At 43.7% G+C, this 17,382-nt stretch overlaps 1 protein-coding gene across 2 annotated transcripts in view; it reads left to right on the top strand.

Annotated features, from left to right (window-relative positions):
• The window catches only part of col11a1a (collagen, type XI, alpha 1a), an 80,995-nt gene that overhangs the window by 40,352 nt on the left and 23,261 nt on the right, over positions 1-17,382 (top strand). For both annotated transcript variants that reach the window (XM_040127276.1, XM_040127277.1), the window contains exons 29-41: positions 527-580; positions 705-812; positions 917-970; positions 2,842-2,895; positions 3,846-3,890; positions 4,102-4,155; positions 4,374-4,418; positions 6,165-6,218; positions 6,787-6,840; positions 11,110-11,163; positions 11,724-11,831; positions 14,658-14,747; positions 15,983-16,036. In XM_040127276.1, coding sequence (XP_039983210.1) covers positions 527-580; positions 705-812; positions 917-970; positions 2,842-2,895; positions 3,846-3,890; positions 4,102-4,155; positions 4,374-4,418; positions 6,165-6,218; positions 6,787-6,840; positions 11,110-11,163; positions 11,724-11,831; positions 14,658-14,747; positions 15,983-16,036 — 828 coding nt within the window. The remainder of the gene's footprint in view (positions 1-526; positions 581-704; positions 813-916; positions 971-2,841; positions 2,896-3,845; positions 3,891-4,101; positions 4,156-4,373; positions 4,419-6,164; positions 6,219-6,786; positions 6,841-11,109; positions 11,164-11,723; positions 11,832-14,657; positions 14,748-15,982; positions 16,037-17,382) is intronic.

The raw sequence follows: 17,382 nt of genomic DNA on the forward strand, positions 1-17,382 counted from the left end.
CACGGGCAGGTGACAGACTAGGAACAGAAAGCGTCGGAGAAACCAGACAGAGGTTTGGCTGAGCCGTAGAGTGGCCTTCAGCATCCATTTGGTTCTGTTCATCAGAGCTAAAAACGGTGGTTCGTTTACAAAATCCACACAATTGTTATTTGGTTCCACTGGAGATATATTGTATGCAGTGGCCTCCCTTTTGAAAAACATCAGTTTATCTCCCAACCCAAAGAAAATCATGTAAATACAGCACAGCTCATGGAGCGGCAGCTAAACGGGGTTCCTTGCACGTGCTGTTCCAGCGTCTGACCAGCAGAGAGCAGCATGAATCCTGTGATCCACAGGATGAACCTGAGCAGGCTGAATTTTTAACAGATGATCATCACGCACAAAATGTCAGGAGACTTAATCATCTATGTTCCCCAGTGAAATGAAGAAAGTAGTCATTTCCAAGACTCTCGGAGTGAAGTAAACATAATGAAATAACCAAACAATTACTGGCAGACGCGTCACCTTCTTTTTTCTCTCCTTTTAGGGCGAGGACGGTTTCCCAGGTTTCAAGGGAGACATGGGAATCAAAGGAGACCGGGTGAGGAACTCGGCACCTGTCATAGAAATACACTCCTGCATGTCCAGTCCAGTCCCGTCTTACGTCTTTGCGTGGAAACAGTGACGTCGACTAAATATTCTTTCTCCGTACGTCTGTGTTACAGGGCGAGTCTGGCATGCTTGGGCCCCGTGGAGAGGATGGTCCCGAGGGTCCTAAAGGCCGATCTGGACCCAACGGAGAATCGGGTCCCATTGGTCCCGCTGGGGAAAAGGTGATATAGCTTAACTGCTAGGAACCTTTGAAAGCCGATGCGAGAATCCTTTTTGTAACCTTTCTGTTGTTGCCGTGCTGACACGTGTTGTTAATGTTTCTCAGGGTAAACTTGGTGTCCCAGGATTGCCAGGTTATCCGGGAAGACAGGGACCAAAGGTGAGTCGGACTCACTCTCACCACGGTGTCTTGTCATTTCTGACTGACTCTGCACCAGTCTGTTTTGTTATCGGAACTCAGAGCACACTGGCATAAGGAAAACAGACTGGTCCGTGTGGTGGTTTCACGTGAACGGATTTAAGCGACAATATATTTTACCGTATAAAGTATTAGTAGAAAGTGTCCAGAGTGATCCAACACTCGTCACTCAGCTGGCAAGATGAACTTTTTTGGTGCGCAGACCTAGTCTGGCGGGACAGTCAAAGGAGATAAGTCGTACCTGCGTTCCTGAGGAGGAGGACGGCACCATTTACAAGGGGTTTACAAGTAGTGATTAATGACTTTATATAAAACACTGAACGCTCTGTAGATCAGTTACAAGTTCCGGTTGCCAGGTTGTAAAAAAAACCCCTTTGGCTCATGTCTGTCGTCCTCCGTCGTGACACTTGTTTCGACTTTATGGCTCTTTAATTATTCAGGAAAGTCCTCCAACAGACTGTTAGACCCCCGTTCTGCGGAGCACAGTGCGTCTATTTAACCGCAGACTGAATTGGCTTATTAGAAAGTGAGAAACCCATGAGCATTACCAAGGTTTATTACTCCATTATTACCGCATTGAAAGGATAAACCACGGTCAAAGGGATATTTCACAGTCTCAAACACTTCATCTTATTATTTGCTTATTACCGATTTAGGAATCATTGCTAAATAATTTATTAGCCACTCTTAAAGTCAATGCTAATTACTTATAAACCCCTTATTAAGGGGAAAATAGCGCAGAAATTTTTAACATCAATCAAACTTTGCTCTCGTGTTTCATTGGACTCCCAGCCACGGTCTACTGTTTTATTAATGTAGAGGTTTGTCCTCTTGTCAAAACACTGCACAGAGAAATGTCCTTCTCCCTCCATGTGTGTTTTTATGCTGATGGCATCACTCTAATGTCAGCATTGGTCAGACCTGTAACATGCCCTTAAATCACTATTTCAGTGATGAGCAAGGGCAGAATATTTGATTATGAATTTTGTGAACTTTTGCGGATTTTGTGCTAGAGGTATCTAAAAATGACCCGCAACCCCAAAGCACGACGAGTTAAATTAACAAACAACTTTGACAGTGCGAGATTTTACTATTTCATAGACACAAAAGCTTATCAGAGAAAACGTATTAGACGTAACAGGACAGCAGTGATATGTGGAATTATTACATTTGGAGGAAGTCAAGGTTTGTCACTGATTCGATTTTTACTGAATGTCCCCAACGCAACGTGGGCTGAGGCGCCGCGCAGTAGGTAAGCTGCTTCTTAATCCCCTGTTCCCCGAGTTTGACTAAAAAAAAGAATCAGGTCACCCTGGCTTGTGTTCACAGGACTCTTCTGCCGGGACTTTTGTTTTACAGTCCCTCTCTCTTTTTGGTTGTGTGCCTGTGTTTGTGTGCATGTGTCCGCCCCATAATTATTTAAGTTTTGATCATTTGCCTGAGAAACTAGGTACCAGAACGGGAAAGGTCTGGGAGTTCGAAGGCAGCAAATGTTGTGTTATTTTGACGTGAACTTTTACTTTTCACTGGCGTGTTACATGATGTGTTTTACAGCTCTAACATCCTCACTCCGTTAGGTAATGTTAGTCAACTAAAGTGGAGAAAAACAACATTAATAGATCAGGAAGGAAAGGTCATGGAAGCGATAGGTTTTACATTCCAAAACTCATGGAATTTTACATAAGGGCCAAAGTGTTGCCTGTGTGAAACTAAGTGAAGATGAGATCGGACAGTAGTGCAGATAAATACAGGATGGTGATCTGACCCACCCAGCCTCTTGTTCTCTTGTTTCTCTCATTTCTCTCCATGGTATCTCCCTCTCCTGTTGACAGGGCTCGAGCGGTTTCCCTGGGTTCCCCGGAGCCAACGGCGAGAAAGGAGCCAGGGTAAGAAAACACACACACACACACACACACACACACACACTCACACACTCGCAGAGCGCACACACTGTGACTGTTTGTGTATGAAAATCATCGCACCACATCATAATCCAGCACAAAAGAAAATTGATTCCCATTATAAAGGCGCATGTATGGTGACTTGGCACAAAAAATAACAGCAGCAAAATCAATTGGGGAGAGAACAAAAGACGTGGAAGCAATTGTGCCTCACCGAGCCCCTCTTCCCCTTTCTAGGCCTGAGAACGTAACTTGCGCTTGCACAGAGTCTAGAGAAGTGCTGAGGAATAGTTGAGGGTACAGATTTCACTTTCCAAAGCTAATTATGAAACAGACAAAATATTGCGAGCTTATCTTGATTCACCTCAATAAAACTTTCGATTCATGGAGGTAATTGTAGAAAAGGTATCAGCTTCCGGTGATCTTAAATGTCCTGAGTGGGAGAAAGAAATAAGACGTTTCCTTTGTTGAGTACGTCCGAGTTATTCAGTGGACACTTTGAAGAACATTATCTCACTAATGCCAAGGCAACCTGCCAAAATGAAACAGTCAATACTTTTTTCTTGACATCACATTTTGTTAGTGTTGACTCACAGCCAGACAGCCATTTTGCAGCTACCGCAGAAATATTTTCACTGCATTCGTTGGCGGGCTGCTCCCGCTGCTTTACTCCACCGAGCCGAGGAAATGATATTACTTGACAAGTTCTTTGTTGTCATTCAGAAAGTGCACACTGTGGCTATAAACACAAATCCCGAACGTTTTGTCTCCATTGAGAAATGAACCCCTGGTTTCTTTTTGCCCAACAAAGAGTTCAAAGCTCACGTGGATTTCATCTGTAGCCTCATGCGAGTGAGATGTGCTCTGCTAAATGAATAGTGACAGACGAGAAGTATGTGGGAGAGCCTAAAATGTTTTGCCTTTTTATCTAATAGGGTGTTGCAGGTAAACCTGGTCCAAGAGGGCAAAGAGGTCCAACGGTATGTACTGCTCTCTCCGTGATTTCTATGATTAATGAACTAATTAAATAGTGCAGAGTCATCCTTTGTAATCCACCCACCTGAACGATATGCATTCTGACACTTTAAAGTTTGACATCATTAAATTACGCTGTTGTAACTGGTAGGTACAATCACACTTGTAGGTTTTGTGTTTGACTCTTGAGTTTGGTTTTTTTTCCCCTTTCCGTAGGGTCCTCGTGGTGCTCGCGGAGCCAGAGGTCCAACGGGAAAACCAGGCCCCAAGGTACCATCGCTAATCTCAGTTGAACACAACTCTCACACTGATTTCAGGCGTCTTATTGGGTAGTGTTCTGTCAAGCAGCGAACCGTTGGATTTAAGATAAAATGGCACTTGACCAATGAAATCACGACAGATTTCCGAACAGTGCCGCCCCTTCCGATATATGCGCATTGTAAAGCATAACTGAATATTGACTGATGATATGTTGTTGTGTGTTGCAGGGCACAGCAGGCAACGACGGTCCTCCGGGACCGCCTGGTGAGAGGGTAAGTCCATCACACACTGAGCCTCTAAATCAGTTTATCCGTTTTGTTCAGTTTGGCTCTCACGTTAAAAATAGCGCTTGCAGCGTCTCCACCGTGACTCTGACGACGTTACACGTAGAGATACTACTGTGAACTCGAAGGTCCTCGTGTGAATTGATTCTGTCCGGTCGGGGAGTTAGTTAGTATTGATCTTCGAATCTTGTCAAACTGGTCGAACCCCCCAGGATTCTAGGCACAATGGTAAGGATTTTAACAAAACAGGAGCAAAAACAAACATACCTGGGGACATACTTGATATGCTTTTTTTTAAATTCCCACTATGAGTTCTGAATGGTCACTAAAGAAGAAGACAGAAAAGTTTTCCTAGAAAGACAAGAGTACCAGTACGGGTTAAAGGGAAATAATTCAAACATAAGAGATTCACCTCCATTCAAAATCTGTGAGTCTTCGCCAGCAAAAAACCGTTTATTTAATGTGTGATTATGTCTTCCATTTTCTGAACATAAACTGGTTCTTTGCCACGTGGAAGAATTTCAGTGATTTGGGGTTTTGCTGCAATTGCATGTTCCTGTTCCTCCCTTCGTCTAACGGACGGCGGCATTTCTGCTTCGGTTCGAACTCTCGCTCAAACAAAAGAGGAAAGAAAACGGTCCAGATTTAGATTTATAGGATTTTTAAGTATGTGGAAACCTCAGGTGGCAAAATGAACGATCCCTGCAGTCACTTCACAATAAAAGCCTGCCAGCAGTGCCACCTTGTTTAATACCTTTTGTCAGATTTTGCTAGATTTTCAGTAGTGTTTTAGAGCATTTTGATTTTGCTGTGAAACAAAGAAAAATCCAAGAAGTCCAAAGAAAGCAAAGAAGGAAACAAAATAGACTTTACCTGCAGCAGCGGCTCGTGCTCCGTTCACATTAACATTCACCAAACACTACATGTGGAGAAATGGAGTTTATTACAACCCTACGGACCACGTCAGGGAGTCTATCAGAAAGATAAAGGCACATAACGAGAATGTTGGAGTGCAGGCAAACACTGTAAAGGCACCTCCTGCTTTCCACATGGGCTACGCAGCCAGGTACAGTAACTTACCCCTCATTAAAATAGTACGTACACTGTCCCCAATGTCAAACGCCACTAGTCTTACCAGTGCTCACCTGCAAAGCGGTACACAGGTCGGTGCTCGAGTCGGAGCCTCCTAGATCGAGACTGTAGTTGTCGTTTTGAAAAAAGTGATACCCAATCCGCTTCAGCTAGCCAGATTTTCAGTGTTGGATTCGGGTATCGGGGGTTAAGTTAACACCACCGAGCCTGAGATGTTGCCTTTCACAAAAAAATACCACCACTCAGGCATTCCTAGTTGGACCACTAAATTATGACTAATAGAAAGTCAGAGGGACCTTATCAATCCGCACTTGCCGCTTTTCTCTGCGTCAGGATAGCGGATGGAGACCAAAACCTTTTCTATGCATTGTGCCACTCCAGTGTGCTCACTATAATGATTCATGTTGCTAGGAGGCCCGTGATCACTTTGGGTCATTACTTGCACTGAAGAGCTTTAATTTGCCTTCTCAAGCTGCTCTGGATTTAGTCATAATGTCCACACGACGTCCTTCCAGCTTCTAAACTTGTTACTGTCACACTCCGTCGTGGTTTTCTGTTTGCATAATGCAGTAAAAGTCCGCTCATAACTTTATAATTTGTCTCTCATCGATGTGGCTCTGACTGACTGTGCGCTGATTGCAGGGGCCTCAAGGACCTCAGGGACCCGTCGGCTTCCCCGGACCAAAGGGCCCCCCTGTAAGTATTTCTCCTCCTGCACTATAAGCTCTCGACAGCTCAATGTAAAACCACCTACAGTAAGATGATGTGGTTTCCTGCTCGTTCCTGAGGATCAGTGTCTACACTCTCACTTCCTTTCCTCTTCCGACTGTCTCGATAGCAAATTGGCCTAGTGTGCAAACATTTTAAGTCACAATTGATTCAATTTGAGGAGTTCATCGGGTGCAGTAATGTATAGCAATATCCTTAATTCTGTGTAGGGATCATTAGTCTAACTGTTATTGAAGCAGAGCCCATTTTCTCGCTCTCCAGTCTGGGCAGGAGACAAGTGGTAATTTCCACCTATTGATTCAGGTTGGAGTCATAGCTGGCTCTTAGCCCTCAGCCAGTGATGTGGTTCCTTTCATCGACAAAAAAAAAAACAAAACAAAAGAAAACCTGGTTATTTTTCTCATCATTAAAATCTCATTGCTTGGAAAAATAAACTTTTATTGCAGCGATAGGTCCAATTTTGTAGTGCCATAATTCACTCCAGATATCAATGTGATGATGATGAATGTACTGTGATTTAATTGTTACCCAACAGGGACCCCCTGGAAAGGATGGGCTGCCCGGACACCCTGGCCAGCGCGGAGAAACGGTGAGCGTGCAAACATAAGACCCCACATGGAGCAAGGAACTCAGTGTGATTTAATTTTTCACAATCGGGCAGATCTGTCACATTTCCACAGCAGGTGCAAATATAGGAATGTAACACCTCCTTTATAAGCTTTTTATTTTTTTTTATTTTTTCAGAAAAGTCATTACCGGGGAAATATGTTAAATTCCATTAACATGAATTGCCAGGACAGTATGAAAAACATTTTTAAAACCTGCTCAGTTTAATCCCTTTAAGATCTTGTTTTAATCCTGCAAGAATTCGTTCTGTTGTGTTAATGAATGGGAGTCTGTATACTCACTGGCTTTCAAGAGAAAGTTGCCAGCCAGACCTTTTTAGCTCTCTTTCTTCAAATTGGCTCTCGACTGCAGGACATATCTGATCCTCCCAGTCAGTGAGCTGCTCTACAGTTCAATCCCCCCACTGCTCCTCCTCCACTTCTTATCTCTGTTGCTCTTGAATGCAGGGGATTACAATCAGTGATACACAGTCTCAGTGGGATGCCAAAGGGGCACACACGTCTCGTAAAGCAAAACTCTGAAGACAAAGCCCTTGTGAACATTGTCCGAGTCGATCTGCTTGTCTCCATTAGCGCACGCGCACACACACACACACACACACACACACACACACACACACACACACACACACACAAACACACTGCGTTCTGTCGGAGTAAATCCACATGGCTGAGACGCTCATCTCAAAGAGATGGACAACAGGGGGAACGGGAGACGTCCTTTTCTCATGGAGCTTCTGTCTTGAGGTTTGCAAATATGTAATGAAAGGATCGTGAACTTAGGTGGTCCAGTTGCAGCACTAACTGATCAGCAATAACTCTCATCAGTATTTGTTGCAAAAGCATTGAACGATGGTTCACGTAGCGGTTTCGAGATGCAGTTATGAGCTTAATGAGAAATGGCTGCACTAAACCCGCCCCGATGATGCGTTGATGCCGTATCCCGTGAGACGTAAGATTCATCAACAACGTTAGAAATAACAAAGCAGTTTGATTTGATCACGCCTAGTCGTAATCCCCTGCTCTCAAATTCGATTCCACTTGTTATGCATCAGTGCACCCTGGTTTGACGAGGCTTGGGGGGCCATGAATTATACTAAAAGCTTGACAGATCATCACCTCTATCATTAATGCTTCCCTCTCCCCCTGCCTCTTGCCCATAGATAACGTAGGACACCACACACGGGTGCTTCCCTGCCTGTCTCGCTATTCTTGCATCAACGATACAGTCTTCATTAAAGTGTTTATGGCTGTAGATTTATGCCCTAATGAACACGCTGATCAAATATGAGAATTGATCACAGCAATAAAGATCCTCAAAGGCGCCCAGCCCCGGCAACACAAGTTGCATTAAAAGTACAAGTAAAGATTTGAGTTGGTGTCTCTGAGTCAGGGCTGAGGCTGTAACAGAATGGCCAGAGGGTTTCATCACCAGAAAATCACAACACATACTGATCAATAAGCCCGGAGCAATACGTCGGTCGGTACCTGCTTTCCAACAGCTTGGGTCTGAAAACTCTGCCCTTGGAGTTGGATGGAATGGACTCATTCTATGTCTCCATTAGATCGTGAAATCCGTGTTAAGGATACCAGTCATTCTTTATCTTCAAACTCTTGCTGAATTAATTCCCTTAATAGCTGACGTGAAAGCATCAGGTTGGGTTAAAATTTGTGGAATATAGCGTAGAGCACCTGGACGAAGACTCAAGCCAAAGCAGATTGGATTGTTCCTCTCCCGGCAGACAGAAGTTCATCTGATTTGTGCTGCAGTCGATACTCGAGATGTTGAACTCGTATTTTTTTAGGCTTGTCCCGTTCTGCTGCTTGAGTCTTCTTACGCATATCCATAAGGAATATAGCAATGCAGATTGACCACACACTGTGGATGTAAACTTATGCTACAAGTTTACTACAAATAATCGGTCTGTGTTCCCTTGGAGAACACTTTGTGCTAATTCTTAGAGGATGATTCCTGTTTTTTTGTCATTGTTATTATTACAATCAAGTTGCAATAACTACTATATATATATAGGTTGATCAGGAAAAGCTGATTTCCCCCCCCTCCTTTCGTATCAACAGGGATTTGTAAACTTACAACTGCATGCATTATTTGGCAGCTATGGAGCAGGAAGACTCCAGAACACGCTGACAGTATGATAATACCATCGGCTTATGAAGTTGTGGCTTATGTGATAACAGGCAGATGCCTAATTACACATTCAGCAGAGTTTGATCAACATTATCATCTCATTGGAGTCAGCTGTCTTGCTACCAGACTAAAGTTAATCCATTGCTCACTGGTCTTTTAGCGCTGGTTTGGTTTGGCTCATCAACTCTGAATAAAGGGATTCTGAATAAAAAATAAAGGGATTATTTGCTGTTAGATGCTCTACTTACTTCACCAGCCACTTGTTTGCATTGGCTATTTATTTTTTGACTCTGGACAGGTTGGGTACACTGAGCTTTCCAGACCTTGTTTGATAGAAACATATACTTACAATTTAATGCAGACTTTGTGAAACTCAACCATACATTGCTTATTTGGAAAACAGAAATTAATCGATGTCTCTAAGGTAGAATCTAAAATCAGCTTAGACCTGCGGCGCACTATGAATGGTCCTTTCACATAGTTATATTAATATCATATACAGTACATATACGAGGTAAACATTCATATGCAAACATCAATGTTTGCCCAATGAAATTTCAAAGCCTCTGAAAAATAGGTTTCAAATCAAGTATTTTCAAGTATTTCTAGGGAACATCAAGTGTTCTTGACAAAATAGGCAATAGTCAAAGTTAAAGTTGGGAAGATTTTAAAAATATTTAATTATTATTTATTCAAACTCAGCCAATCAGTTCATCGCGACTCCGGATGCGATCGGATTTGACTGTCTGTGACCTGGCTTCATAGGTGAAGGACACAACACAACCGTCATCACATTGGATTGAAGTATTGACAAACTGTGATTGGTGTACGGAAATTTCCGATACCAGCCGTATCCAACTGATCCCCGCCCACCTCAAAGCAGTGAGAAAAGCAAGGACAGAAGAGAAATACAGAAATCTCGGAACAAAAACTGTTCAAACTTTGGCAAAAAAGGTGGAACACGTCCCTCCTAATAAGCAGGCGATGAAGAAAATAGGTTTTCAGAGGCTTTAATATGAGCAGATATACCCTCGGTGTCCTTACGGCTCTAATTCGTTTAGCTCTAGTGGTGGTCAAGCTTGTTTGCATTGCTTATCGTTACCACCCGAATATCCATGTATCTCCACTACCAGGTATACTCCTTAAAGAGATATTTATTTCTTATTTATTTACGTCACTCTCGATGAAATGTCCAGCGGTCTTCGTCTACTGCTCTGCCTCCCTCTGTTGCCTGTGTGCTTGGTACATCTTAATTGCAGCAGCCAGCCTCTGAGGTGCTACTTCATCTTTGTTCGCAGGGGTGAGGCGATACAGCGTTTCAAGGCATGGATTTAGTTTTTAAAAATACATTAAAAGGTTCAATATAATGATTTCCTAAATGCTCCTTCTTCCAAAGACTTCTGTGATATATTCAATACTGGGTGTAAGAGTGATACAGTTTTTCCAAGCTGGCACAGCAGATACGGTGTACACCATGGGCAGCGAGAGGGAAATCATGATGCTATTTACACCGATGGGCCGCAACATTAAAACTGGTAACTGGTTTATAATGTTGTGGCTGAGTGGTGTATATTTATAGTAATGGATCCAGACTGCAAATGATCCACGTGGGTAAGATGTTGCGGTGTTGTCTCTGGCCAGGTCCATCTACTACATGAATGGCTGTCTTGATTGCCTGGTTTGATTCCAGCTGAAGACCTTTGTTGCATGTCAACCCCGTCTCTTCGTTTCTCTTCGTTTCCTGTGTGCGTCTACTTTCAGCAGCCAGTAAAGGCTTGAAGCCATAAAATCTTATGATCTAATGTCATCGTCCACCTAATTTAGAGATCAGTGTATACAGTATGTTCAAATAATTAACATTTGCCTACAGTTATTTACTACCCAGCGTATAATGTAATAGAATCTGTCCATGATTGTGAATATAGCCTGAAAAAGCCCCTTGGTCCTACATCAGGGAAATGCATGAGCCGAGACCTAAAGCACTGCCTGACTATGGTTTCTCTACTTGAGCTTTAATAGATAAGCTGTGTGTTTCTGTTGTTGTTATAAACCATATAAATTAGACTCTGTCATCTTTTTTCAGGGTTTCCAAGGAAAAACTGGTCCACCAGGCCCAGGAGGTGTTGTCGGGCCCCAGGTAATGTAATGTATTATCAAGAAATAAGCTGAATATGTAAAATTATATTAAATACACTATGATAAAAATCGAATATATATTTGACATGAAAGAATACAGTTTTGAATGGGATATCTTGAGGACATTGTAATTCTGCTCAATAAATGATTGTGATCAACAAAAAATGACAAGAAAAAAACTTTCAAAATTATAAATGTATGTTATTGTTAAGCAAGCAAAGTGTCAGTGACACCGTGGTCCACAATCCTCAATGATTAGTATCAAGAAATACTGTAAAAGACTACATGTAAAAGATAATGGTACAGCCCTTAAACGAAAAAGCAGCAGACCTGTTATGGATCTGATGTCTCGTTTTTGGAAAAGGCAGTTTATTTATATGGAACTTGGACAGTCTGTGACTCATGGACTCTGAAGTATCGGTATAAGTGATGAGTGAAGTAGGCCTGTGATGACTGTAACACTGATTTATACAACTAGAGAGAAGAGTTGATGTATTGGTCATATCATATCATTGCTATGTTGAACTGTAAATAATATCCAACTGTGTGATGACATCTTAGGGACCCACTGGAGAGACCGGTCCTGTTGGCGAGAGAGGCCACCCCGGACCCCCCGGTCCACCCGGAGAACAGGGGCTTCCAGGTGCTGCTGGCAAGGAGGGAGCGAAGGTAAGTAGAAAGAACAAGAAAGGCCAGCTTTCATTTTTGAGCTCTTACACCGATTTCATACACGCTTGGTCGCTTTTAATGTCCGGTATCCTGTACTGAGCGGAAGCAAGTTGTCAGTTGCAAAAAAATCAGTCAACCGAAATGAATGCACATTTATTTTCTCTAGTACCACAACATACCGGAAACGCCCTTTTGCTCCCCTTCTCTCCTCCACTGGCTAACAGATATACAGTACGTACGTGGTCATTTGTTCAAAAGAGTGGGCTCGGCTTTTCTCAGGGGCTGTGATAGATTTGTGTTAGTTACACAGAGGAGACGAAACCAGTGAGGTTGATAGAGAGATCAGCACTATAGAGGTGGGCTGCAAATTGAACTTATGCAGTTGCAATTATCGTACATGATTTGATTTTGCAGTCTGAGCCAGCTGCATTCACAGGCAGTTATATTTCTTGAGGGCATGCGAAGCTCGGTAGACTGCTGGATTGCTTAAATAAAACTGTGAGAAAGCAGGAATAAATTTGTAGCAATAAATTCACCAAGAAATGTCAAAGAACCGAGTCTCACCATCAATCTCTGAGCCGCGCGAGGCTCTAGCAAGTGGCCGCTGAACATACAGAAACAGAGATTTGGGGAGCGTCTGGCTACGTTCCCTCCCCGGCCCTCCCTGCCAGCCAATTGAGTGCCCATTAGGAGCAGGCAGCAGCCATTTTATAGAAGTACGGGCTGCTCCAAACCACCCCCCTGACTCCCAGGACCCTTCAGCATGCCTTGCTCCCCATCCCCTCCCCCAAAACCCCCATGTCTCCTGCTTTCATTCGCTTCCCGTCCTCCCCAAGCAGACAGTTTAATCAAGTCCGTCGGCTAACTCCAAACCCTCTCGCCACTCGCACCCCCACTTTCCTCCCCACTCTGCTCAGGCCTACGCGTCAGTATGCCAGGGACACTTTGTGGAGGTCTTGGCAGCAGAGCCCAAATCCTCTTATAACTCTCAAGCCCGTTCTTCTGTGCCTCCGTGCTTGTCGATAGTCAGCCTGCCAATACAAAAGAAAAGAGAACAAAGCCAGAGGTAACTTTTTCTGAAAATGAAACTGGAAATAACTTCGGAAATAACCCTGCAATTATCGGCACTATTCCTTTTTGTATGTGCAATAGAAAGAAACTTTTAGAGTTAGTTCAGTGTCTGAGGTGAGGTCTGGGGAAAGGTGGAGAGCACGCAAACAGTTGAAAACGTTGCAGAAGCTGGAGAGTTTGCACATCTTTATTGTCCTTCTTTGAAGCAAGCATTCAGCCTGCTCATTTCAGTCAGAAAAGATTTCTGTCCACACCTTTGTGGTGTTATGTGGAGTAACCCCTGATTTTTGGAACATTTGAGCTTTTAGCCATTAAGCAGCAATTTGTTGTTTTTGATTATGTAACCTCTTTAACAAAAAATCTGTCTTCTAGACACACTGAGTCTAAAAGACTGTCTTCTCTCTCTTTGATGTTGCGGCTGATTATGTGAAAGCAACACCGCATTAGTTTTGATTAGAGTTGAGGCTTTTGTATTGACTGTGTGGTGACAGTGCTAATGATTCCACAGAAGCCATATATGCTTCAAACTAATTGCAGCTAATGGCCCATTAAGATGGATGTCAGCTACAAAACAAGTACACTTCTGTTCCTGGCGGGACGTACAAAGACAAAGATATTTGCTTGTCGTATGCTTTTCAATCTGTGTTCAGTTTGGTTTTGGTTTTTTTTATTTTTGGTTTTTAATTTAGAGCCCGCTATTGCTCAGCCGCAAGTCGTGTACGCATTTCACCAGAGGGCTCGGAGGAGCAAAGTTCCAGTCTCTCAGTTGGCCGTTGCAAAGACTGAATTCGTGAATGTTTCTTTTACTCTAAGGCCAAGTTGCTGCTGCAGCAAGGGCTGATGACTGAGAGCCCTTTCAGACTGCCACAGAGCGAGGAGAGAAGAAAAAACTGAAAGCAGAACTTACAGAGAAAGCAGCCTGATGTGAAAGGGTCAAAGTTTGAACACTTGTTGGGTAGCGCCCATCATGCACCGGTGTCCTGTATAAAAGGTGCAAAGCTGATTGTCATGGGGGCAACTGACTTGCGTGCCAACCTGTATGAGGAACAATGCTCGCACTTTGATTTCATGACAATAGTTTTACCTTGGCAGCCTGGCATTGCCTACAGTTGTTGTTCTTTGTCTGCAAAGGCCCAGTGGGCATTTTGCTTGGATGGGAAACGTTTCAGGTAGGCAGCAGAGTAGATGACCGTTCTCTCATGCGCCCGGATACACTTCTTACATCTCACTGGACAAATGCATTGGCTGTGATTGTTGGGCCGTTACAAATCTTTGTTTCTAGTGTTCAAACTGGAAAAATACAACAGCTGAAACAATGTCAGATTTCTCATACAGAATAAACAAAGTTTGTTTCTCGATACAGTTGCGGTGAGCCGTGGGTCACGCAGCATCTGGCTTCTTTTTCTGCAGCATTTTAACGTCAACTTTAAATAGTTGTTCATGAGGTGTGAGAATTGAAGTGGCCTGCTGCAACATATATCCGGTAGGCGTTAATCGGTTCTTGGAGGATGTTTTCCAAACTTGAATCTTGCAGTGTGATTGTCGCTCCTGAGCTGCTGTCTGACGTTTGGTCCTCGAGCAGAAAAGAAATCTTTCTCCGTCGCGCGGCAATGAACATTTTTTCATGCGCCGTAATTAGAGTGACTCATGAAACAAAGCATAGTCAGGAGAAAAGAGCAAAACAACAGGTAAGTAGAATTATTATGATGTCGTACTGATGCGCCACTCTAACACTATGTGTGATTGTGTGTATAGGGAGACCCCGGACCACAGGGATCCCCGGGTAAGGACGGTCCCCCCGGCCTTCGAGGCTTCCCTGGTGAGAGAGGCCTGCCTGGTGCCACGGTAAGAGCTCCCCACCACCCGCACCTATTCATCATAGCTTCCCTTTACACGTGTTTGCTAGTAGAAGGTGACAGGACATCGCTACGTAACAAATGAGCCAGTGTCTATCGAGAGCTATTCACTTCATTAGCGACACCAGCCTTGAAATTCACCGCTAGCAATCAATCCGATGCAGAAGAAATCCAAAGCGACATCTTACAAATGAACAGGCGTGCCTGTGCATCACTCCACCACCACTGACACCATTGTTTTAACTGCTGCAATGCATCATGGGCCTCTGTTAATAGATGTAGGCAGTTGTTGGTAAGGAAACCATTTGTAAAATCTTTCCCTAGTTGAACTCACTTGAATGTTTTTTTCATATTTCAGGGCTAGCATTTTATGGGGGGCAGCAAAGTTGCTTGTTTAGCTCTATGTGCATCATTTATTTAATAAATGATTAAATGGGAAACATTGGCCATTTGACTGTGGTGGCTAGGAATGGAGAAACTGTGGGGAGAAGTAGTGTTGTGCTGCCTGCATCCTCAAGGTCAGTCAGACACTCCGCTGATTGTTTTCTGCCATTGTAATTTACTCCAGCACACAGCCAGAGCCAGCAGAGACTCATTACCCAAACTGTTGTGTCCTTTTTTGTGGCCCACAAGGGACCTGCACACACACACACACACACACACACACACACACACACACACACCACACACACATTTCGGGCACTGACAAACATACAAGAAAACACACATGCATGGAAAACACTATACACGACCCTGCATGTGCAAAACAAAATGTAAAATGTTTGCACATGAACAAGATAGAGAACACTGTATAAATCCACACACACACACACACACACACACACACACACACTGTCATATGCACTTACCACCACTCTCTAGCTACAGTATTTACAAGAGCACATGTATGAAGGGAATTGCATTTGTTTTGGATGTGCCACAAGTTACTGAGTTCCGGTTCATGCATGTTGGATTTTTTTCCTCATGTGGTGCTTCTGGGCTCCGATTCATGCTGCTGGTCTATCAGGATGTAAATGACAACAGCAATGATATCTGCACTCAATGCACATTTCTAGTGGTGACGGGCGACGGTGGCGAACCCGTGAAGGAAGGCCGACGGTCCCGGCTGGATCGGCGACTGACGACGGACTCGTTGAAATGCAGGGCTGTAGAGTGAATGCATGTCAAGGAAGTCCTGACGTGTTTTTTCCTTCTGTTCCTCAGGGCCCAGCAGGTCTGAAAGGAGGAGAGGGGCCCCAAGGTCCGCCTGGTCCTGTTGTAAGTACACTGTTACCTGACTTACTTTGGTTTCTTTCCTCACTGTATTGGATTTTTTTTATGACATTTATATGTGATTTGTGTTATTGATTAGTGTGGAGGCGTGTACAGTATATTTCATGTTTTAGTGACCCCTGCATATGCCGAGCAGCGGAGGGCAGTTTACGTCGGATGGCAAGGAAAAGCTTAAAAAAGAAATGGCTTGGCTAATTGCCAGGTCATCGTTATGTTATTGCTCTCCTTTCGACATCAGCGCCAGGGAGGCTTCAGTCTGTTTTAGGAAACACTTTCAAAGTTATGAGGGAAAGTTACCTTGACTTATTTGTTTTAATCTTTATCGCCTTAGGTAAGGCTTGATGAGCCGTATGCCCTTTTTCAGTTGGGCAGTGCTGCCAGTTGGTGAATTTCTACTCACCCACACACTCTTCAGATGTCCAGTGTATATCCCACTGTAAGTTAAGGGCCTGGTACAAGCAGACAAGTGTGGCTCCATGGAAAGGAGAGCCCGGGTTTTGCTGAGCCTGGTGATGGTGAATGAGAGCTGCTGAGCTGCAGACACACAGAGACTTTAAAGCCAGAAGGGAGAGGAAATCAAACGCAGTAAATGAAGTCAACTGCACCAAGTGAACTGAGTACATGTGTAATACTCATAAACTCATTAAGCCCTCATGGTCAGGTCATCTGTGATTTCTTTATTAATTTTTTATTCGTCATTTCATTCATCTCGTCCCGCTGCACACAGCGCCTTGTCTTCAAAGCAATCATGTGCTAGAGCAGCTGGTTATCAAGACTTGTTTGCTCCATTGCCTCCTGGCACGCAGACCCAGACAAACACACGCTCACACACACCCTACAAAACCACGCAGCCCTTGAGAGCATCCGTATGGTGAGTCACAGTGTCTAGTCATCCCGGGCGCTGCTCCCACACGTCCCCCCTTCAGTCGCAGAGGTTGCATCCCTGCACTTTACGCCTGCTGCCTTCTACCTTCTTCTCAGATTGCCGCAGAGACTCTAGAGGTTCTTCACGCAACATATCGTATGGGCAGAATGATGTCTCGGCCTGTTCCTGTTTCTAATCCCTAATCATGACTTGTAGTGTTTGCTTTTTTTCACTTTGCACCCAGAAAGCTTATAAAACACATAGTGCACAGTATATCTTTTATGAGCTACTGAAGCAATGAACCTCCAAAATTTCAACTGCTAAAAGATATGTCTTTACATGAAATACTGACATCTAATAACTCCAAATCATTGTCACCAGAGATGTTTATAGCACAAAATACAAAATACAGTTGAAGTAGCAAATCTCTTTATATAAACAACTACATTTGTATTTCGGTTCTGCA

The sequence above is a fragment of the Xiphias gladius genome, chromosome 5, assembly GCF_016859285.1.
Source record: "Xiphias gladius isolate SHS-SW01 ecotype Sanya breed wild chromosome 5, ASM1685928v1, whole genome shotgun sequence".
Taxonomy (NCBI): domain Eukaryota; kingdom Metazoa; phylum Chordata; class Actinopteri; order Istiophoriformes; family Xiphiidae; genus Xiphias; species Xiphias gladius.